This window comes from Candoia aspera, chromosome 10 (genome assembly GCF_035149785.1).
Source record: "Candoia aspera isolate rCanAsp1 chromosome 10, rCanAsp1.hap2, whole genome shotgun sequence".
Taxonomy (NCBI): Eukaryota; Metazoa; Chordata; class Lepidosauria; order Squamata; family Boidae; genus Candoia; species Candoia aspera.
In genome coordinates, this window is record NC_086162.1 from 26,794,874 (window position 1) to 26,816,223 (window position 21,350).

The window sequence follows — 21,350 nt, forward strand, 5'->3', positions numbered from 1 at the left end:
CGGCGGGGGTGAGGCGGGGCAGCCGGAGATTCCTACCCACGAGACGAGAGCAGTCCTGTACAGCAGCCGCTCCGATTTGTCCCGAGGGGCGCCGCGCTGCAGCAGAGCGAGCCGGTTGGTGGAACAGGGCAAGCCGCGAAGGGCCGGCGCCCTCGGACTTACCCTGCCCGTTTTTGCGCTGCGCTCCCCAAAGCTCAACCGCCGGTCTGGCAGACGCGCTCCGGGCGCGGTCGAGCAGGAAGGGGCCGACCCTCCATCCCGTGGGCGTCCAAGGCGGCCGCGGCCGGGCCAGGGCAGGGCCTGGGTGGCGACGGGCCGGGTCCGAGCCGGCTCCGCCCAGAGAGGAGTTGTTGCGATAGAAGCCGCCCCTCGCCTCCCTCCCCAAAACGGGTCCTCCTCCGAGGCCGCCAAGCGCGCGGAGGAGGCGGCAAGAGGCCGCCTGAAGCAGGCGGCGGGAGGTCACCATCCGTCAAGCGGAAGCAGGGAACGGGCAAAGGCAGGGATCAGGAAGACAGCCGTGGTATCATCCTCAAAGTCCCTGGGAAGGGGCTGGGCGTCCCTTGCTCTGGCAAAGGACCCCGCCAGAGCTGCCCACTTCGATCGCCATCGGGCAGAAACACGCGCGTCGTTTCTGCCCAGGCCACGCTCAGACGAGCGAGTTGCGACTTTCCTGCGCCAAATCGGCCCACTTGTTAAGATTAGTGGGGGAGGAGCCGCTGTCAGAGGCCCATCTTCGCGGCCCCCGACCCCGCGGTGTGGAACAAGCTCCCTCCGAAGCTGGGCTTGGTCGGCTCTCTCAGCATTCAGGAAATCGGAATAGGGTATGCACCTCTTTGGCCAGATGCCAGCTTCGGACTTACTGTATTGTTGATCTGTATTTTAGTGTTTAGAACCTGTTTTTGCTTTTAAGTGTTGTTTTTCCTGTTCAGTGCTCCCCAGAACAGAAAGGCAGAGACTGTGTGTCAAATGAGGCAACGGAAATGTCAGATCCACTCAGAAGGATTTTGTTTCCTTTGGAAGTAACAGTTACATGTTGTTTATTCGTCCAGTCGCTTCTGACTCTTTGGGACTTCATGGACCAGCCCATGCCAGAGCTTCCTGTCGGTCGTCGCCACCCCCGGCTCCCCCGAGTTACATGCAGCCCTCTAATTCCTCAAGCATTGCAAAAACGAGAAGGCAGAGCTGGCCAAGCAGAAGTGCCAAGCCAGGATCCGGCCTGCGGTGGGGCGGGCAGTGGGGCGGCTGGCTAGCCAGACAGGCTTGTTAACCAAGCTGCCCCTTGGAGGAAGGAGGACCAGCCCTGCCCAGGGCTCTGGTGAAGACGTGCCCTGGCAGAGCTGGGAAGTGGCTCCAGCTGGCTGGGCAGCTGACCCTAACCTTGCCTCCACCTCACAACTGCAAGTTTTGCAGTGGGTAGATTGGGTCCTGGAGTCCCCTGGCCACATGGGAGAGAGGCATCCGCGTTGCCCCAACAGCCTGGGCCACGGTGAGAAGCCCCCCAGCTGGGGGTTGCTTCCACCCCCTTTACACTTCCTTGGCAGCAGCCACCAGACCAGGCAGGGACTCCCCTGGAGCAGCCAACCTCGGGGCCCCTCCTGCCCCCTCTGTAGTGAAGTGGGGAGAAACTGGAGCTGTCCTGACCACACCCCAGGGAGGGTTTGGGCTAGCCCTCTTCCCCTACCCTTTGTCCAACAAGCTCTACAACTTAGAAAGGTATCTGTGTTCTTTGTTTGAACTGAAAGTTCCAAATTGCCTGGGAGCAGCAGAGAGGAGTCCCATGAGGCCAAGTGGAAGCTGGCGCTGCCCTCAGTCACAGAATTGGAAACGTCTGGCCCAGACCAGGAGGGCACTGCCAGGATCTCTGGCTGCCAGCCTCCATGCAGGCATCTGCAAGGGGGGTCCATGCATTGGGGGCCTTTTTGCCCACGTTAGCTGGGCTGAGCCCAGGCCCAGGCCCACCGCCACCAGTTGCAGCTCTTGCTTCATTGCTCGCCATTTCCTTATGGAGACCTCCTAGTTTGGGTGGAGGGCAGCTGAGCTCTAATTTGGAGCATCTGGCATCAACAGAGCCCTGAGAGCAGCCTCCACTGGCTGCTGGGCAGACCCAGAAGCTAGGAAGAATTTGACTTCCAGGGTCTGCGTAGCTCTGCCTGGGCTTCCAGCGCATCTCAGCCACACGTGCACCCCACAGGGCTGCAGAAGACTCCTGGAGTGGAAGCTGAGCCTCTTCGGAGAGGGTGGGCCAACATGCTGTTCCTGCTCCCTGCTGGCCTGGCGCGTCATTTGAGCCGTAGCTCCCAGGCACCCAAAGAGCCCGCCCTGCTGGAAAACATCCTTGGGACGCATCTTGGAGTGCACTGGGCTATGCGACTCCGGGGAGCAAGATGTGTCTGTGTGTTTGCTTATGGCAGTGGGGCTGAGATGGGAAAACTTCCCCTTGCAGTCACACACTGAGAACCAAGCGGTGTGGATTCTGCCCTACTCTCCTCTTCGTCAGGTTTTCACTCTTTCCTTTTCCTTTATTAATTTATTTATCAAACAAACTTCTGCCACAATCAAATGACTCTTGGCAGCCCACATAGAATATGGAAAGTTAATTTTTTTAGGCAAAAAACAGAAGCCTTTAAAAGTGGTTTGGGGTCAGTCTTAGTATACCTTTAGATGTAAATGCAGAGGTCTGTAACTTGCAAACAAGGGCCAAGGAATACTGCAAAAGTGGGTTAGGAACCCCTTGGAGAAGGATTCAGGAGAGGAGAGGGGAGGGGGAAAGCCCCTCCACCTTCTTTGCACCATGCATAATATCAGCCCGATTCACAGAGCAAGATAAAATGGGACAAGCTGGCTTTGTGCGACCTTCTGTAGTTCAGTCAATAAACCAGAACATGGTTTAATGTATTGTTCAAATCCAACAACCATGAATTCCACTGCAAGGGTTGAGAACAGCCATTGCTTAGACAATTTAAAGGTGGATTTATAACACCAATTTTTGGAAAAGAAGCAACTTGGAATCTCCATGAGCAGCAGGACTATCAGCCAGAGGATAGCAGAAACCAGAGCATGCTTTCTGCATTCATAGTTGGCTTGTCACTGTGGAAGAAAAAATGTTGGACTGGATGGGCCCCTTTGGTCCAATCCAATATAGTTCTACATTCTTAACCTTAAATCAGCCCCAAACCGATTCAGAATTTGCAGTCTGCATGGACCTTTCCATCCCTGGCTCTTGGACAGACAGAATACATTCAATTCCAACATAGAGTTGAATCCTTTCAAGGCAATTTAACAGGATGCTGCGTTTTCATCTTTTCTAGTACTTGATGCTCATATAATAAATTACCTTCTCAGTCTCACCGCAGCTGACTGCCCAACCCCCAGGAGCAGTTCCTGTCTACTCGCATAAAGAGGCCCAGCCCAGTGAACGCCCCTCGCCTAGGCAGCTCAGAAGGGTTCACTGGGGGAGGGAGAACACAGGTGTACCATTCCAGAGGAGATGAGGGGCCAACCAGGTGGGTGCTCTCTCTCAAAAGCTGGCATCTGGTCTTAAGACTCAAAGGCCTAGCATATCCCAGCCATTCCAGAAGATCCCTGCCCTCCAACCCAGACAAATCTAGCCCTTTGCACAAGTAAAAAGATCCCAGCAGAACTCCAGAACAGTTTCTAAAAAGCCATTGCAGAGCTTTGCCACAGCAGACAACTGTTTGTCCTAGATCGTTACTGAACCTGAAGACGGCAAGTATAGGATCCAACCTATTTCAAGCTGGTCAGTTTTCTTTTGAGAAAGTTTCCAAAGAGGTAGCCACGTGAGGAGTTCGGAAACAGTTCTATAGAAGATGTCATGGACACTTTGTTCTCTATGGCAACGGCTCCTTCTCTGGGACTGTCAACCCCCATTTCCACACTGGGACTACAATTTACTTTGATCAGTGCCCTCATAGCTCCTGTACCCCCACAAGTACATCCATGAGACTGCCAAGGCCTGCCAGATCTGGCCTCTGCTCTCCCGGTGAGCAGAAGGCCTCTTTGAAGTTGGGGAGGCTGGTGGGCAGCCACAGATCGCAGTCGTACGTGGAGGTGTCAATACCTTCAAAGACGCCCTCCAGGCCATCTTCCGGAAGGTAGCCACCAGGGCTCGGAAGCTCCAGGGTACCAGCCTCAGGGCCGAACAAACACAGCTGGGGCCCTCTGGGCTGCGTAATGTCGCTTGAGTTGTCCAAAAAGGTGGGGAAGGCAGATGAGTCTACGCTGGAGAGGAGGAGCCCGTCCACGCGCGGGGAGAGGGAAGGCGGTGACAGCGGCGTCCAGCTGGGCTCTGACAGGGCGCAGACCAGGGCGCTGGGCAGGGAGATGGAGCTGCCCTCAGGAGAAGGGTCCTCCTGGCCCAAGGTGGCCTGGAGAACAGGGGCAGGTACGGGCTGCACCTCACCCTGGAAGCGGCGGAGAGTGTTGGCCACCAGCACCAGGTGCCGGAGGCTGGGCTCACCATGCTGTAGGCTTCGGTGAAGCTTGGAGACAGACAGGCGAAAGAGAGAGCCGCATGGTGTGGCTGCAGCCGGTTCAGCCGCCTCCTCACTCCGCTTTCGCTTCATGCCTCTCCTCAGCCGATTTCTGGAAAAGAACAGAAGCAGAGCGAGTCAGAGATGCCAACCCCAGCCAGGTCCTGGGCAGGGGGTCCAAGAGAGCAGGCTGCCCTTTGAAGTAGGCCAGATCAGAGCGAGGACTTCAGGAAGGCCACTTCACTGTGGCAGAGTATCGTCACAGAGCCTTGAAAGCCTGCTGGGGTACCCCTCTGCCCCCCTCATAGCCAAAGACTCAAGGCAAGGTGAATTTCAGCTTCTTTCTCACTCGTTCCTCTTTCCCAGGACTGAGTGGTCACTTACTTAGCCATTTCTGCATCCCTTTTCAAGGTCACCTCCCTACTCTAGGCTGAGGAGCCTCAAGGCTCCTCTCTGATCTCTGGGCACCTCTTGAGTCAGTCTTGGCCTTACTGCGACATCCCATCCTACACGGGCTGCCATCTGGAGTGGGAACTGTGCCTCCAGAAGCTTGAAACCAGCTCCAAATGGCAGCAAAGATGCAGTCTGTGGCCTTTTGATTGCAGCACTGTGGAAAGACAGCTTTCTCTCAGAGGCCTCTTCCCATCCAAGGCAGTTATTCAAACAACCTGCTCTGCGCAGACATGTAGCTTGCATTCTCTCTTCAGCTGGCAGCCTGGTTCACACAACAGGTCAGTTCCACGGCCACATCCCCACTCCCCATTACAGCTGGCACTCAGGCAGCATCTCAGCCGCGAGCAGAGGTGCCTGCCTCCCGGCACAGTCCTGCTGGGTATCAGGGGAGCTGGCCTGTGTGGCCAGTCATCCCCTGCTTTCCAGATGTGCTGGGGGTCAGTTCCCTTGTTCCCAAAGGCGGAGGCATGATGGGGGTGATACTCCAAGTGGTTTGGGCATTTCAGCTCAGTCTTAGCTCCTCCTCCTCGCTGCTACTTTCCCCCAGGCCAGGCTCGTGTTTACTTCAGCTAGATTTCCGGGTGGTTCGTGTTTTGGGAACCGAGTCAGTTCTCACACTGCTGCCGGGCTGCTTGGCGAAGCTTGGCCGACCAGCGTGACACCAGCGAAGTCGGACTAAGCGGATGCTGACCCTCACCCGGCCAGGCAACGGGGACGGCAGTGGGCGCAGGCTTGAAAAGCCCCTCGGGAGGGAAGCCGGAATCGGAGCCGCCTCCAGCGCGCCGAGACATCGGCACTGCAGCCAAGCGCTTCCCCTCCCGCGGCGCCCGACCGGTCCGGTTCCGCCGCAACGGCGGCTCGAAAGGGGCTCCGCGCTCGGGACGTTGGGGAGAAGCACGCAGGGACGGGCGCCGCGGCGATCCCCAGCCCGGTTGCGCGCGGCCGGAGGCGGAGGCGCCTTCCCTTCCCTTCCCTTCCTTTCCCTTCCCTTCCCTTCCCGTCCGCTCCTCGGCCAGCGGGCGGGCGGCGCAAAGCGGAGGGTGACTCACGCCAGCGGCAGCCGGCGCCTCCCGAGCCGTGCCCTCCTCGCGTCCCGAGCCGGCAGAGCCCGTGGGCCGCGCCGCCGAACTCCGGGCCGCCGCGCGAGCCCGAGCCCGCCGAGGGACCCCGGGACCCCCGGCTTCACCTACCCTGCTCCTCAGAGGCCAATCAGCGGGATCGGGAAGCCGGCGCGCAGCCAATCGGCAGCCAACATACCTCCCTCGGCCCTCCGGGCGAATCTCTCCGGTTCGGCGAGTGGAGGACGCTCCGGGCGCCCGGTATGGGCGGAGGAAGGCTGCGGCGGCCAATGGGAGCGCTCGCACGAACGCCTTATCTCCATAGAGTGGGCGGGCGCAAGGAAGGGAACGGCGCCCGACCGAACAAACCCGCGAGGCCACGCCCCGCGCGCTGGGTGGCTGGGCGTGGGAGCGGGCGGAGTCCGCCGGCAGGGGGCGCGCGGGGGAAAGGGCGGCCGGGGCCGCGGGCGCTTGGGCTGCCAGGGCGGGGAGGGCGCCCTCGGCTGGTCGGGGTGCGGCGCTGCCTCTGAGGGCGGTCGCTCCTTTCGCCCGCAGTGGATCTCTTGCCCGCGACGCCCGTTCCGAGTCTGGAGCGCCCCTCGTGGCCGTTCCCCGAATGAAACCCCGTTCTTTACGCGAGCGACGTCGGTCGTCTCCCGGTGGAGGACGGGAAGGCTGGGGCTGGGGCAGGGCCGGGCCCCCAGCCTGCCTCCCGCGGGAAAAAGACGCCTCGCCCCCTCCGCGGGGGAGCTCCCCGGGTGACGCGGGCGGGCCGGGCCGTCGGGTCTCGTGGACCCAAACCGGGAGGAAGCTGTGCTGCTTGGGCCCCTCGGGAACGGTGGGCCCGGAAGAAGCGTTAGGCGAGGGTTTAAAAAGCATCCCGCCTCGTTCATAGTATTTGGTCTACTCAAGGCGGTGAACCCACCTAACATTCTGGCCTATTTTCCCCACAACAACCCTGTAGGGTGGGCTGGGCTAGGAGAGAGGGACTGGCCCAAAGTCACCCAGCCGGCTTTCCAGCCAGAGGGAGGCCTAGAAGTCACCGTCTCCGTTTCCAGCCCAGCACCTTCACCACCACACCAAACTGACTCTAATGTTATATGAATCCCAACTATGGCTTATGCAATAAATCATAGTCATAACAGAGAGCCAGTTTGGTCTAGTGGTGGAGGTGCTGGGCTAGAAACCAGGAGACAGAGTTCTAGTCCCACCTTAGGCACGAAGGCCGGCTGGGTGACCCTGGGCCAGTCCCTCTCTCAGCCCAACTCGGTGCAAGGTAGGCTAGCCTCCTCGCGGTGCACCCCGGGCAACATGACTTGTCACGGCTAAATGGTCTACACATCTGGCTGCTGGACCTCACAAGGATTTCCCAGCAAGAAAAAAGCAGCATGAACACTGAACTGCTGTGCCACACGGTTAAAAAAGAAAAGTCATAACAATCTTTAATTGCATCATAGTGACTACGACTCGATGCATTCTTATGTCAAGAACAGAGCCTCTGTTGTTAGCAATAAAACCTGAGTCATGACTTGTGTACTTCGACTTGATAGCTCAACCTGCTATTTTACTATTCATAAAATCCTGGTTGTTCACACTTCCCTGCCTGAAAAGCAGGAGTTACTGCCCCAGACCTCCGGTGTGGCCACCAAAAGCACATCCATTTCTGTTCCCTTTACCCTTGGGCATCACAGGGCATCACAGGGCCAGTAAGCCCCACTGTGCGACAGTGGCCAGGCAGTGTGCGGCAGCCTGAGAGCAGGGGAGACGGGTGACCCATCTTTGTGCTGCTAGCAGAAAGCACGCAACACACTCCGATTGCAGTCTGTCTTACTGTCTTTTAAGCACAACACATGAAATAAATTGTTCAGTATAATGCATTACTGAAAACTCTTTCCAAGTCAATTCTTAACTGGAGCCAGATAACAACATTACCATCCCAATAGATAAATATTTATTTGATTAGCTGCTTATGCTTCGTATGCTTTCAAGATAGAACTTTGCAAGAATCAAAACGAATCAAGGTGTCTCAGCAACAGAGGAGAAAGGATAACATCAGTATGGAGATATTTAGTTACTTCCATTCCAACCTTTTAGTACTTCAAATAGATTTATTCATTAGCCACTTTCTAGGTAGATACATCATTTTCAAAATGATTTCTGCATCATACCTCCTCTCTGCTGATAGAAAGGGCTTGGCTAATGAGTTCCACTTGTTTGATTCTGTGTAAAGGCTTTCCTGGGATTACAGCAAAAATCTCTGCTGCCCAAAGATTCCTTTCTGTCATGGGGAGGAAGCTGCAGACCAGAACTGTGGCGCGTGTGCGTGCACACACACACGGGGCAGAGCACATCAGCTGCGTTTGTAAACAGGAGAGCGTCAACACACAGGGACGGTTTGCAGCCTATCTGCCTGATGTAGGGAGCATGGGGGATCTGCTGCCCTCCTGGATTTCCTGGGATGGGGAGGAAGGCACTCAGTAGCACAAGAGGTGGGGGGTAGATGCATCCGAGACAGCGATTTCCAGCCTTCTGGAGGAGGGGATGGCTGGGCCATGGGGCTCATTCCTTTGGATAATGCCTGGAGAGATAGACATTTTTCCCATCATACTCAGATGTGGTCAGGCACTTGAGAAAGAAGTGCCCCAGGTCATGCTTGGAGATGACTCGGGCGCCACTTGAGGTATTCACAGTTATGGTGTAGTCGCCAGTGAGGGGCTGGTCACCTGCAGGAGGAAGAGAGCCCTGATGTCATCGCCAGGAGCCACACAGCAAAGCAAAGCTGGGCCAACTATGCAGGGAGAACTCTAATGCCTGGCTCAGCCACAGCTTGTTTAATCCTGATTTCTGGAATAAACCACAATGGCAGTTCCCATATCACACCCAGCTGAAACCAAACCAGCCACAGTGTGAGAAGCTGGCCTAACATGCTGCCGAGGAGGAGGAGGAGGAGCTGCTGCTGCTGCTGCTGCTGCTGCTGCTGCTGCTCATTTAAGAGGCATTTCAACCAAACCTGCTCTTAATGTAGCCCACATTAAGGGGTTCTGTTTATCCTGCTCAGGAAAATGAGTTTTTGTGCACGGAATATGCTGCTGGCTACCTCCACAGTCTCCAACCCTCCCTGCGCCCAAGATGGACCTGGTAGTTGCAGCAGGCCCAGATCACTCCCTGAGGCACACCTGCAATGTGGGGTGGCATGACATAGACACAGTCCAGTCCTGACTCTTTCAGGATCTGCTGCATCCGGATGTGGTCTTCTGTCACTGGCCGCAGCTTGGCAGGAACTTTGCCCAGGCCCCACATCAGGAAAGCTACGAGCAAAACCCCGGAGAGAAACACCTCACTGTGATGCCTGAGTCTCCCTTGCAGGAGCAGCCCAGGGCCAGGTCAGGGGCTCCTCACGCTTCTTTGCGCAAAAGGGCGGGGAGAGCACGCCTGTACCTGAGCACGGGGATCTAGACTCAGCCCCCTGGGATATGCCAAGCCTGCCGCGGCAGCAAGAAAAGGGCTTTGGGGACCAGGGAGGGGGTGCAGAGGAGACCCTCCTGCAGGGGTCCTGGCCGCTCAAGCCGTCCTCTTGACCGCTGGGCTCATGGCAATCCAGCTCCAGACCACTGGGCCTCATCCCCTACGCGGTCTGGCAAGAGCAGAGGCTGATGCCAACCATCCCACTTACTTCGACCTTCTTTCAACCTGCAGCACCTCAAACTGCTCGCTCGGTGGAACTTCCTCTCCAGGCTCTAAGGCCCAGAGGCTCCAGTTCCTCTTTCCAAGGAAACCCGGGGCCCTCAGGCAGCGACTGGGAGCTTTCTGGCCCGCTCAGCTGGAGACGGGGAACAATGAATCTGTGCTTTGCGAGGAGACCCCTACCTGAGAGACACACCACCACTTTGCGGATGCCACGGGACTTCATGGCTGCAACAATGTTTCGGGTGCCTTCGGACATCATCGTTGTGGGACCTGAGGGTGGAAAAGAGAACCCATGTGAGCTGAAAGCCACGGAGCAGGGGTGGGGCTGGGGAGGAAGCGCAACCACTCCTACTGAGGTCATTGCGGGTGCCCAAGATGATGATCACAGCGTCCTGCCCATTCACTGCTCGATCAACATCTGCCCAGTTCAGGACATCTCCGACCACCACTTGCGCCGGCTGGAGCTCTGGGGGCAGCCGGACGGGGTCCCGCACCAGCACCGTCACCTGGTAGCCTGACGAGGGGAAGAGAAAGACACTGGTCAAGGAGCAGAAAGGGACAGCCAGGACTCCTTCCCCCAGAGCAAGCCCCGGAGCAGGCCGGCCGCCGAGAAAGAGCTCCTGCCCTTTGTCCTCAAGTGGGTTGGCAAGAGCAAAGGTGGGGGGGGGGGCTTCAGGAGAGGGTATTCTCCCCTCTGCCCTCGCCACCCCCTTCTCTTCCTCCTCCCATCCTTCTGCCCAAGAAGCAGCTCCTCCCCCACTTCTACAGACCGAAGGCCAGGTCGAGGGCGCCTGTTTTGTTCGCCGACCCTCTTTCTGGAAGAGTCCTCTGCTCTTTCACCCTTGGACACCTAATTGTCCCCTCAGGCCTGTTCAGCAGTAAATGCTTTGTTTTCTTTTTAAAATAACTTTAGTCATTTTTTTTCTTGGCTCATTCATATAGTTAAGAAATAAAGTACAGGGGAAACACTAAATCTGTTGTATATTTAGCCTGGCAGAATTTTCTGCTCTTACAAGTTTTTGTGTGGTAAAACATTTTGTAGGTCATTCACCTCCAAAGCCTTCTTTGATTCAACCATACCAGCATTCTTTAGGAACTATTTTATATGTTCTGGGCCCTTCTAATGGACTTTCAAATAATCCCCTTCCTGTTGAGGCATTTCTCTTTTGAAAAGCAACCTGCCTATGTTGGGCAATTCTGGCATTTTTCCTGCCTCTGTGCTGAGTCTGACAGCTCAGGTCCAACCCTCTCCAGGCAGCTCAGCCCCACTTAAACATAATCTGAGGCACCGTGTGGTATTAAAGAAAAGGTTGACCCTCCTTTCTGTGGTTTCGCAGCAGCTGAGCTAAAGGACCACTATAATTGTAATGTTGAAACTCAAAAGAAGCCAAGATGTCCGGGCCTAATCCTATGGTCAGAAAGAGGATGCCCACTGGAGCAGAACTCACAAGAGGCTGCACTGGCAAAGGGGGAGCCCGGATGTGGGGAAGGGGGGAGCACGAGGCAGGGAAGGGCCAACTGGCCAATTCAGTTGGCTAGGCCAGGACCGTCCCCACCTGTGTTGGCAGGACCAGAAGCCTCCAGCTCCTCCACAGTTGCAGTCACTGCCACAGACCTCGCCACCCAGGAAACCCATCCCGAGGGCCACGCTGCACCTCTTCTGCCAGAGTCTTCCTTAACTGGAACATCAGGTTCAGCAAGTTTTGCCCGGAGGCCCCTCCGGTGTCTGTTTTGCACAAAGTGTGTGTGTGGGGGGGGACACTGGCAATAAGCAGTTCAACCTCCCCAGCAGAGGCAGACGGCCCACTTGCCTGCCTTTGGCTGGAGGAAATCCAGGAGGGCTGGAGCAGCCATTGGAACCGGCTCGCCTCCAAAGAAGCCACAGCCTCTCCACACACCCTCCCTGCAGCGCGGGACCCCCCTGATACTCCCATCAGGGCCTTCTCCCCCTTATCACCACAGCGCACAAGGCAGGCAGAGCTGAGCAGGGTGGAGACCACATGCAGCAACCACTGGTGGCTGGTGATACCGGCGGCGTTGTGTTCCCCAGCGCCCTGCCCTGGTCGCTTCAGCTTGCCAAGCACCTGAAACAGGGGCTCAATGCCACAGTGCCACGGCTGCGTGTTCAGGGTCTGCCGGCACCACCTGCTAAACCAAGCCCCGGGGGTGGCGGGCTGGGGTGTTGAATACTTTGCACTGCCTGCCTGTCTGGGGGAGCTCCCAGAACCGGAGCGTCCCTGAAGCCACGCTATGGATTATGGGCTCAGACGCAGCACTAGCGCAACCGCGGTTTGTTAATTTCGAGTTCCCGCTCCAGCCGGGGAAATCGCCCCCTACCAGAAGCACTTTACCTGCCCAAACCTGCTTCGCAGGGGCTGACAAGGCGAGGAAAGATCCTGAGCGCAGCAGCCCCCGGTGACAGCCCTTCCTCCGCCGGCGGCCCGCCCCCCCCCCCCCCCCCCCCCCGTGTGAGCCAGCCCGCTTCTCCGGGCTGGCGCAGCCTCCGAGGCCGGAGCGCGTCCCCGCCGCGTTCTTTCGCACACGGGGGCGACAGCGCGCCCCTTCGCGATCCCCGCCTGCTCTGCCCCAGGCCGACGCGCCCTGCCCTCACCCGCCTCGAGGGCTTGCGCCAGGGTGGCCAGGCCCGTCATGCCGGTGGCGCCGAAGATGGCGATTCTCTTGCAGGCTGCGGCAGCCCGGCCCCAAGGCTCGCGGCTTCCCTCCATGCCGCTGCCGCCGCCGCCGCCCACTCGCCGCTCCAGCCCAGGGCCAAAGCAAGCTCTTCCGCCTGGAGCTCCGCCCGGGGAGGCAGGCCCAGCGGGGGCGGCGCCTCGCGGCTTCGGTTCGCCCAGCTGAAAGCGCGTGCCGCGAGCCGCAGCGGAGGGCCGGCGGCTCAAGCCCCCGGGCGCTCGCTGGTCGCCGCAGCGGAACGAGCAACCAAAGCGCGCCTCCTCCGCCCTCCGGCCCCGCTGCCCGCACGTGCGCCCGCCTTTCCTCCGGCGCCCGGAAGAGCAGCCCGCCGGCCCCCAGCGCCCGGCAGCAGCGCCCGAGGGAAGCGGGTGGCCGCTCTCCCGCGCGCCGGCTCTCCCGCCTGACTCGAAGGGGTCGGGAGCGGCGCAGGCGGCGGACGGGCAGCGGGAGACGGTCCGAGTCCCTCAGCTCGGGAGCCTCCCTGGGAACTCCCTCCCGGCCCGCTTACCTTCAGGGTGGCTGTTCGGGGGAACGGGAGGAGCGCGCGGTACGGCAGCTAAATTGAGGAAGGAATGGAGGAGGGGCCCTGCGCCGCAGTACCGGGAAGGGGAGTCGACCCATCGGATAGAGGCTGCAGGGCTCTACTTCTCTCGGGCGAGCCGTTCCCTCGCAGCTCTCCCGTCCCCGCGGGGCTGGGCCTCTGCAGCATCGCCCAAGCGTGCGGGCGGCCGGTTCGCCGCGTTCAGCCATGCAGGTTCACTTAATCGCGGCTTACTCCGTTTTGCCGTGATTCGGTCAGCCTTGGCGAGAGCAGCCGCCGCCGCCTCGCTCGCGCCTTGTCATCCCAGCTGCTGCGCTGCTCCGGTTCCTTCCGCCGCAGCCCCGCACCCCTTCCCTCGAGCTACGCCTCGAGCTACGCCTCGGGGCTCGCAGCCGCGGGAGGCAGCACTGTGATCGCCCTCGCTCCAACCAGCAGCCGCTGCTCGCGGCAAGAAGCCCGGGGACCGGGCGGGAGCAGGCCAAGGACGGGTCCAAGGTGACCCTCCGCCCCCCGCCGGCTGCTGGGAACCCCTCCCGGGCATCTCTCCGGGCGGCGCGGGTTGCCGGACATTTTCGCCCCGTGGCTGCTGAGCGCCGGGAGGAAGAAGGGCCGCTGCAGCTCCTGAAAAGCGGTCCTTGCAACGGCCGCGGCGGCCGCGGGAGGGGGGCTCTCTTCGGCTTTCTGGGAGGGACTGATCGGCGCTCCGGGATTGGCTGCTCGACCAGGACGGCGATAGCGAGACTGGCATAGCGACGCTGCGCCGGGCACTGCCGGACTGCTGTGCTCTGCTCTGCTCTGCTCCTGCGACCATTGGCGAGAGCTCCCGCCAGCATCCCGCCCGGCGCGCGGGCGAGGCCGCCGGGCTGCTGCTGCTGCTGCTGCTGCTGCTGCGGGCGGCGGGGAGGGACGAGCCTCGCAAGTTGCTGGTGCGCAGGTGAGGTTGGCCAGGCCGCGGCTGTTCTCCCGGGAGGAGGCCCGAGGGACGCCCATCGGACTCTGAGGGGCTGACGACACGACTAGGAACGGGAGCGAGGCGAGCAGGCGCTGCAGTGCCTCTCTGGAGGCGAGAGAACAGGCCGGGAGTCGGGGGCGCACAGCGGACGCCCCCCCCCAGCTCTGGCACGCTCGGAGAAGGAGCCCTTGGGGGCCAGGCGGCCCACGCAGTAAAAAGTCGCCGCATTCCCCGGGAAGCAAGGAGCAGAAAGGTCGCTCTTGCCTGGGTGGCCTCGGTGGGGCAGGACCCTCTGCAACCTCTGGAGGCTGCTGAGGTGGCAGGAGGAGCCTGCCGACTGAGCCCTGGGCTGGCTCCTGCCCCAGTCAGGAAAGGAGGAAGGAGGCCTCAAATGGTGTGTGTGTGGGGGGGGGGGGGTGTCATGCAGGCCCTTCACCCAAGGAAACGGTCCCCACTGCCCTTGTGTACCAAGCAAGGCCCAGGGACCCGGGTTCCTTCCCTTCTGTGGGGCCTGATGAAACAGCACCACTCCTTTCACTTTGCTATGCTTCAGATTCCAAAACCTCACAATATTTGTGCTGTTGGGTGGATTTGGGATATCCAAAGGGGTGAGCAAGTATTATTAGGGAGGTGATGGGCATCGATAATTGGATGAATGGAGCTGTTGCTCCCTAGAGAGGACCCTGGCTGTCTGCTGAGCAGGGAAGTTCCCCCAGGAGCCCTCCCCCACCCCTATCCTGGTGGTTTGGGGCTGTTACTGGGGAGGAGCAAGTGAGTCTACCTGGCTCGCTGTCATGTGGTGCCCTCAGCCCATGTGCTGCAGCTGCATGTCATCAAAGAAGGCTAAGGAGCTGCTTCACACATGACCAGCATCACCTTCCCGGCCCCTGCAGCGGCTTGTGACTCCAGTGAGTCCCCTGGGGCAGCCCTATCCTTTGAGCTGCAACATCAGATGGCTCATTAAGACGCCCAGGCACCCAGGGCTCCTAAAACAATCTGAAAACTCACTGAGCATGGAGAAGTACCTTGTCTTAAATATGGGGAGGGTTATTCCAGCAGGATCTGTGGCCACGGACCTGAGGCTGTAAGCCCTGCCCCAGGCTGCTGGAGGGCTTTGCCCCCTCTAGTGGCAGGAGGGAAGGTCTGGCCTTTGGGGAAGAGGTGCCCTGCTGACCCCTGGCTCAGTCCTTTCCTCCGACTTTTTTGGTGGCATGACTCTGCCAGAGGTGTGGATGAAGAAGGGGGTTCTGCCCCCTCCCTGGCCAGATCTTCCTCAGCAGTCTCAGGATTTTGCCAGAGTGCCTTCAAGGTAGCCATTTCAGACTTTAGGGAGTCCGTGTGAATGAAGAACATGAATGAAGAACTGTGGCTGACGTACCTCCAAAGGCAGCCTGACCCATATATAACTGCCCAGGAAATGGTCATAGGCTGCTCTGATGTCTGCCCTCAGTCTTCTGTTTTGCACGCAAAGCACACCCATGCCCAGCACCTTTAACTGTTCCTTAGGGGGCTTGGTCTTCAGACCCCTTGGCGCGCTGGCAGCTCTCCTCTGAACCAGCATCTTCATCTGCCATTTAAAGAGTGGACACAGTCTGACCAGGGCAAAGTGGAGGAGTTTAGCGCAACAGGTAAACCCAGCGATTATGGTGAAAATGAAATAGCCTTAGTCCCATGTAGGGCTGAGGGCAGTGACCATCTCAGTTTCAGCAAATGGCTATAGCCTCATGAAATGGGGGGTTCTGAGGAGATGTTTGATGATGGCTGTGGAGGTGGCGTCATGCACGTATTCCAGAAAGCATTTTGAGGCAGGTGGAGCAGCAAGGTAGCAGGGCAGAACCGTCTGAGGGCACAGGAGATCTCTGAGGGCAGAGAGTGTTGGAACTGAAGAGCTAGAGAGTCAAGCAACAGGGGAAGGCAGTCCAGGCATTTTGGTCAGGAGGTGTTGGGATAGTGAACAAGGAATTGAGCACGGCAGAACAGAGGGAGAGGGGACAGTCTTGGCAGCAGGCCCTGGCCTGGCCCTGCGAGCCCCAGAAGGCCTTGTGGATGGGTAGGGAGGAATGTGGGAAGCCTGACCGAGTTTGAGGACATGACAGAGGTTCATTCAGATATGCCTGTTGTAGATAACTGTTTCTCCCTCTTCTGTAACGCTGGATGGAAATCCAGGGAAGGCAGAGGAAGATGATCCCTGTTAATGCAACTTAGCATTTTTTTAGTTTGCTGCTGCACATCCTCGCTGTCCTTTCTTCTTCAGAATCAAAGCAAAGCTGCGATAATCCAGGGAGGTTTTAAAGAACCTATTGATTTTTCTGCCACTACTTAGGTTTGGAAATACTTTGCTTTTCTATTCCTTTTAATCTGTATAAGGTAACGTGGCTGGATAGACTGTCGGAAAGGTTGAGAACAGCCCAGGCATCTTTCTAACGTTTAAACAAAATGAGTTAACTTTTGTTACGTAACTTAAAATGACTTGTAGATAGGTTCTCTCAAGACTTTAAATCAGCCTCCTTGGAGTCTTCTCTTGGCTTTCAGAATGACTTCTAGTAACTTCTCTTTCACAAGGTACCTGTAGGCTGTCAACCTTGCCTTCCCCAGCAATACTTATATATTCCAAGCCTGCCACTCAACGGATGGAGGCTTTCATTGGGGTCAGTCTCTGCCCTTCCACCCCCACTTCCCAAACCCTCTTAGGAGCCTCCCCTCCAGAATCTAGACTGGCAGCTGGTGTTGCAGACTTCCATTCCGTGAGTGCCCGTTCTAATGCCCCATCATCAGAATGGTCTGACAAGTTCTGGCTTTGTGGTGCTTCCGTGTGCAGAAGCGTTTGGAGCTCAGCACTGCCAGCTAGTGAGGGCAGCCGAGCTGCCTTGGTGCTCAGCCATGGGTTTCCAGATCCTCTGGTTGAACGCTGGGAGAATGGGGTGCTGGTTCAAAGAGGCCTTTGGACTGAGCCAGGCAGGCAGTTCTTAGCTTCTCACTTAGCACAGCTCTGGCCATCTCCCCCCTCCAGAGGGCAGAAAAGGGCTAAGTGCCAAGCTGTGTGGACTGTTGCATTTTCCTGCATTGGGTCTCTTCATAGCCTTGCCTGGCTGGCTACGCTGGGAACTGGTTGCAAGGGAGGGGTGTCCTGCCAGCCACCCTGCATCCTCACATAGAATCCCCAGTTGTAAAGTCTCACTACAGTCTTTGGGGCAGGTCTAGGCATCGCAAAACATGTTTACTCTCCTGGGGCTCACTTGTAAATAGCTGTATTTTCTCTCTTTCTGAACTCAGCAGGTGAACTGGCTGGCACAACTTCGGGGGTTCATGTTGCCCCTTTGTGGGGCTCTTGGGAAAGCAGCAACATGGCCAATGTTACGCCAGTTCAGCTGGATAACCTGGAGGCCCAGCAACAACTCAGCAGTACCCAGTGGGAGAGCACAGAGCACCCCCATCCCCGGCCTCGGGAGGAGGCCACAGCCACTGTCAAGCTCTTTGAATGCTCACGGATCAAGGCACTCGCTGGTAGGTTGAGGACATGCTTTCAGTCCAGGGCTCACCTTATCATGAGGTCTGAAGGGGAGAGGATACCTTGCAAAATGGGGCTGGATGGTGGAGTTTCCCCTCTGAAATGATGCAACCAATGAATTTTTAAATAAAGGAGAGGTTTTTTGTTTTAGAGGAACCTTTTTAATGGCACACGGTCTTCCTGAAGCATGGAGGGTGTGGGAGGGATAGAGTCAAGGCTTGGCTTGTGGGTGTGCGTGCTTGATGCTGAGTTGTGGGATTGCTGGACTTTAGCTCCCATGAATCTCTGCTCAGCATGGCCACCAGAACCTGGTTGCAGGCTCCAGCTGTCTCTGCAAATAAAGGGTTAGGCACCAGGAAGAGTGAGAGGGTAATGTTGGATGAGTTCTGGGGCTGGGGGCCACTCTGTTTTTTAAAAATCTGATAGAGAAGCGCCCTGTGGCTGCAGCTGTGGCCCTTTCCCCAGAACCATTCTGGGCCAGTGGAAATGAAAAGCTGGGGGCGGCAGGAGGGCCCGCAAGCCAAGCCCTGCCCTTGAGGAGGCCCCTTGCAGTTCCAGCCCTTGGGAAGGGTGGTGGGCTCTCTGCGGTGAGAGGGATCTGCCTAACACCTGTGGATTGTGCCAGATGAGCGAGATGCAGTGCAGAAGAAGACTTTCACCAAGTGGATCAACTCCCACCTGGGCCAGGTCTCCTGCCGAATTGGTGACCTCTATATGGACCTGAGGGATGGATACCTCCTGACCAAGCTGCTGGAAGTTCTGTCTGGAGAGCAACTGGTAGGGGGGCCTCTCAGTTATGGGATGACTTCCATGGAGGATGGATGAGGTGGCTGCCTCTCATGGCCAGATATGTGCATTACTCACTATAGAGGGGGATGCACTTCTGAGACAGTCAGAAGCCCTCTTGGTTTCTGCTGTGTAACTTCCAGTCTCAGACTTCCAGCTGTCAGAGCCAAAGGTGGGAGCTCTCTAAGGGAAGGGAGTGAAGGGAGAGTGGTGGGAGTGTTGGGCAGGCTGTTCCCTGGACCTCAGTTGCTGTCCGTGTGGCTGTGAGTGGACGTTGAGAAGGGTGGTTGGTAAAGTTAGAGGGCAGGGCTGTTTTGTTGTACATCTGTTGCACAAGCGAAGTTAGATGGCAGGGGTATCAGGTTTGTAGGCTTAGGACTTCATCGCTATGAAACTGTTCTTTTTGCTGTGACTTAGAAACATACCTTGGTGTATCCTGATTTTATTGCTTTTGTGCAGTTTTCAGTGTTGTTAGTTTTACTTGTCAATTCTGATTGTGCTTGGACTGTACCCTGGTGGGAACAAGTTATATTTTGGTTGGCTTCTGTGGCAGCCCAAACCCACCCGGGGGAGGATGCGGATCCACTCCCTGGAAAACGTGGACAAAGCCCTGCAATTCCTGAAGGAGCAGCGCGTCCACCTGGAGAACGTGGGTTCTCATGACATTGTGGATGGCAACCACCGCCTGATCCTGGGCCTCATCTGGACCATCATCCTGAGATTCCAGGTAGGGCAAGCGGGCAGCCCTGCCAGGGTGGGACATGGGGCCAGGTCTGGGCAGCTGGGTCCCCTGGTGAGGCTGTGCCCTGGCAACTCATCTGCTACTGGAGGTCTGGTGGCATCCAAGTGAGGCCTGGAGCATCCTGGAGACTGTCTTGTCCCTGACTTCTCCAGAAGCAGCAACAGCAGCCTGTGCAGGCGAACATCATTTCGGGAACTGTAGGCATCCCGGGCAAAGGAGGCCCAGGGGGAACCGACTGAGTTGGGTCTTCTAGTCCAGACAGGGCCGCAACGAGGGTCTGTGTCACCCGGGGCAAACATGGATTCCACGCCCATTTTGGTGCCCCCCCAGCACTCATTTTGGCACCCCCCCAGCATGGTGCTGGGGGCACATGCCTGCTTGCTCCTTCCTGGTTGCAGCCCTGACTCCAGAGGACATATCAGGGAAGGCAACTATGGAAATGAAAGCTGGGGTGGGGGTGGGGGGTGGGCAGGGGTTGAGGGGGCTGGATGCAGGTGAGCTTTAGATAGAGAATGGCCAAAGGACACCCATCCCCAGCTTCCTCCGCCTAGATCCAGGTGATTAAAATTGAAACGGAAGACAGCCGAGAGACCCGCTCAGCCAAGGATGCTCTGTTGCTCTGGTGCCAGATGAAGACAGCCGGGTGAGTCCGTGGGGCAGGATTTAGCAATGGGCAGGCACCACTGCAGAGTCCCGGGGCTCACCAAGCCTTAGCTTGGCATGGCCAGATCACCCACCTTGTTTATTTTATTTCCTTGGGGTTTTTTAAGATCCTCTCCTGCCATATGAATTAAAAGGCAGTTTACAGACAAGAGAATAAACAGCAGTGTGGTAAAAGGTCCCTAAAGTGCAAGGCTACCTTGTTCCCCACAGCCTGAGAGGTAGGCTGTGCTGTGAAAGAGTTTTGAGCTTCCTGGCTACTTCCCTCTCTTCCTCACTGCCTGGCTGCTTTGGGGGCAGAAATCCCTTTCCGGCATCAGGGCCTCTGAAGAAGCGGTTTGAGGAAGACATGTCCCCTGGGGCCCTGCTGCTACTGCTGCTGCTGCCTGCTGGCATGGGGGGTGGGGGGCACAGCAAGAGCCCCTTTCTGCAGAACAGCTGGCTGCCCTGGTTCAAGACAGCCTCCTCCTCCTTTTCAGGTACCCTGAGGTTAACATCCAGAACTTCACTACCAGCTGGCGGGATGGACTGGCCTTCAGCGCTCTCATTCACAAGCACAGGTGAGGCGGCTCCATGGAGAGTGATGGGGAGGTGCATGGGTCGAGGGCAAAGGACTGCTGTCCAGTGGCTGCTCTCTGCAGCCAGGGATGGGCAGGCCAGGAATGCCATCTCCAGGAATGCAGTGGTGGCCGGCTGCAGAATAAACTGGGTTTCTCATGGGAATACTTTGATCCAGGCTAAGGGCAGGCTCAGGGCCCTCTGGAATGCCGTCTTGCTTAGATGCTGGATAGGGCCCTGCCCTTCAGGAGGCTTTCTGTTTCCTCCCCAGGCCAGATATCATTGATTTCAAGAAGTTGACCAAATCCAACGCTGTCTACAATCTCCAGCAGGCCTTCAATACAGCAGAGCAGCAGCTGGGCCTGGCGAAATTGCTGGACCCGGAGGGTAACGCCCCAAATCAGCCCGAGTGGCACGCAGTAGCCAAAGAGGGATGCAAAAGCTCAATGGTGTCTGGAGCAGGTCCTTCCCTGGCCGTGGCGCCTCTGGAAAGGAGCCCCCTTCTTGGCTTCCCAGAGCGGGAGGTGGCCCTGACCTGTGAAGCATCCTTGGCACTGCAGTCGGGTGATCTGGGGGACAGAGGGTTGAGGTCACGAGCTCTGCCAGGACCGGCATTCCATGACAGGTGCAGGTGCCCCTTGCCAGGCATTTCTTTGAAAGTTGGGAAGTTGCAGGGGAGCGGAAGGTGTGATCTCAGGAACCTCAACCTGGAGCACCAAGTTGGGCTGCCCGGGTCACCGCCCTGTTCTTTGCTGAGATTAAACTGAGCTGAGCTGGGAAGGAGCTTCTTGGCCAGAGCGATGTGGAGAAACAGGTTTCTCTCCTGCCCACTGCCGACCTGTGCCCCACAGCCCCCGCCCCTTTTGATCCTTGAAGGCTACCGATTTGCCAGAACTGGATTACCACTCTGCCCCCCGGCTTGCCTTCTAATCTGAGGCTGCCTGGGATCCCCAATTTTGACTCCTCCCGCTCCCTCACTCCAGAGCTTTGTTCTCCAAGAGCCCCTCTGCCCACATGGCTCAGCAGCCCTCAGTGCGCTGGCTCAAAGGCCTTGTCCAGAAGCGACCTCTCCAGGGGGTTATGGCCCTTTTGGGGGGAGGCCTGGCAGCTGCTGCTTGGCTTGCTCAGGTGGGGGGCAGGCTGTGGGGCAGGGGCGGCCCACCTCGTGGGCAGAGTGAGAACGGAGTCCCAGGAGCAGGCACAGCAATGGCCTGCAAGGCCCAA

General features: G+C 57.8%; 3 protein-coding genes across 4 annotated transcripts in view; 1 reads left to right on the forward strand and 2 right to left on the reverse strand.

Annotated features, from left to right (window-relative positions):
- Positions 1-2,875: 2,875 nt before the first annotated feature.
- Positions 2,876-6,274, reverse strand: SERTAD1 (SERTA domain containing 1). The gene is made up of 2 exons (XM_063311708.1): positions 6,134-6,274; positions 2,876-4,602 (listed from the first exon to the last, which is right to left on the reverse strand). The coding sequence occupies exon 2, from the start codon at positions 4,581-4,583 to the stop codon at positions 3,927-3,929; it is 657 nt and encodes a 218-aa protein (XP_063167778.1). The 5' UTR covers positions 4,584-4,602; positions 6,134-6,274; the 3' UTR covers positions 2,876-3,926.
- Positions 6,275-7,935: 1,661 nt separating this feature from the next.
- BLVRB (biliverdin reductase B) lies at positions 7,936-12,592 on the reverse strand. Of its 2 annotated transcripts, none has more exons than XM_063311930.1 (5): positions 12,300-12,592; positions 10,041-10,202; positions 9,869-9,958; positions 9,178-9,309; positions 7,936-8,579 (listed from the first exon to the last, which is right to left on the reverse strand). In XM_063311930.1, exons 1-5 carry the CDS (start codon positions 12,412-12,414, stop codon positions 8,476-8,478), a joined length of 603 nt encoding a protein of 200 aa, XP_063168000.1. In that variant the 5' UTR covers positions 12,415-12,592; the 3' UTR covers positions 7,936-8,475. The 2 variants fall into 2 exon arrangements, with proteins under 2 accessions (XP_063168000.1, XP_063167999.1); XM_063311929.1 differs by having other exon boundaries at positions 7,936-8,724; positions 12,300-12,497.
- A 4,547-nt stretch (positions 12,593-17,139) lies between these two features.
- The window catches only part of SPTBN4 (spectrin beta, non-erythrocytic 4), a 46,016-nt gene continuing 41,805 nt past the window's right edge, over positions 17,140-21,350 (forward strand). The window contains exons 1-6 of the mRNA XM_063312523.1: positions 17,140-17,376; positions 18,006-18,157; positions 18,720-18,893; positions 19,460-19,551; positions 20,048-20,128; positions 20,398-20,513. Coding sequence (XP_063168593.1) covers positions 17,217-17,376; positions 18,006-18,157; positions 18,720-18,893; positions 19,460-19,551; positions 20,048-20,128; positions 20,398-20,513 — 775 coding nt within the window. The 5' untranslated portion in view covers positions 17,140-17,216. The remainder of the gene's footprint in view (positions 17,377-18,005; positions 18,158-18,719; positions 18,894-19,459; positions 19,552-20,047; positions 20,129-20,397; positions 20,514-21,350) is intronic.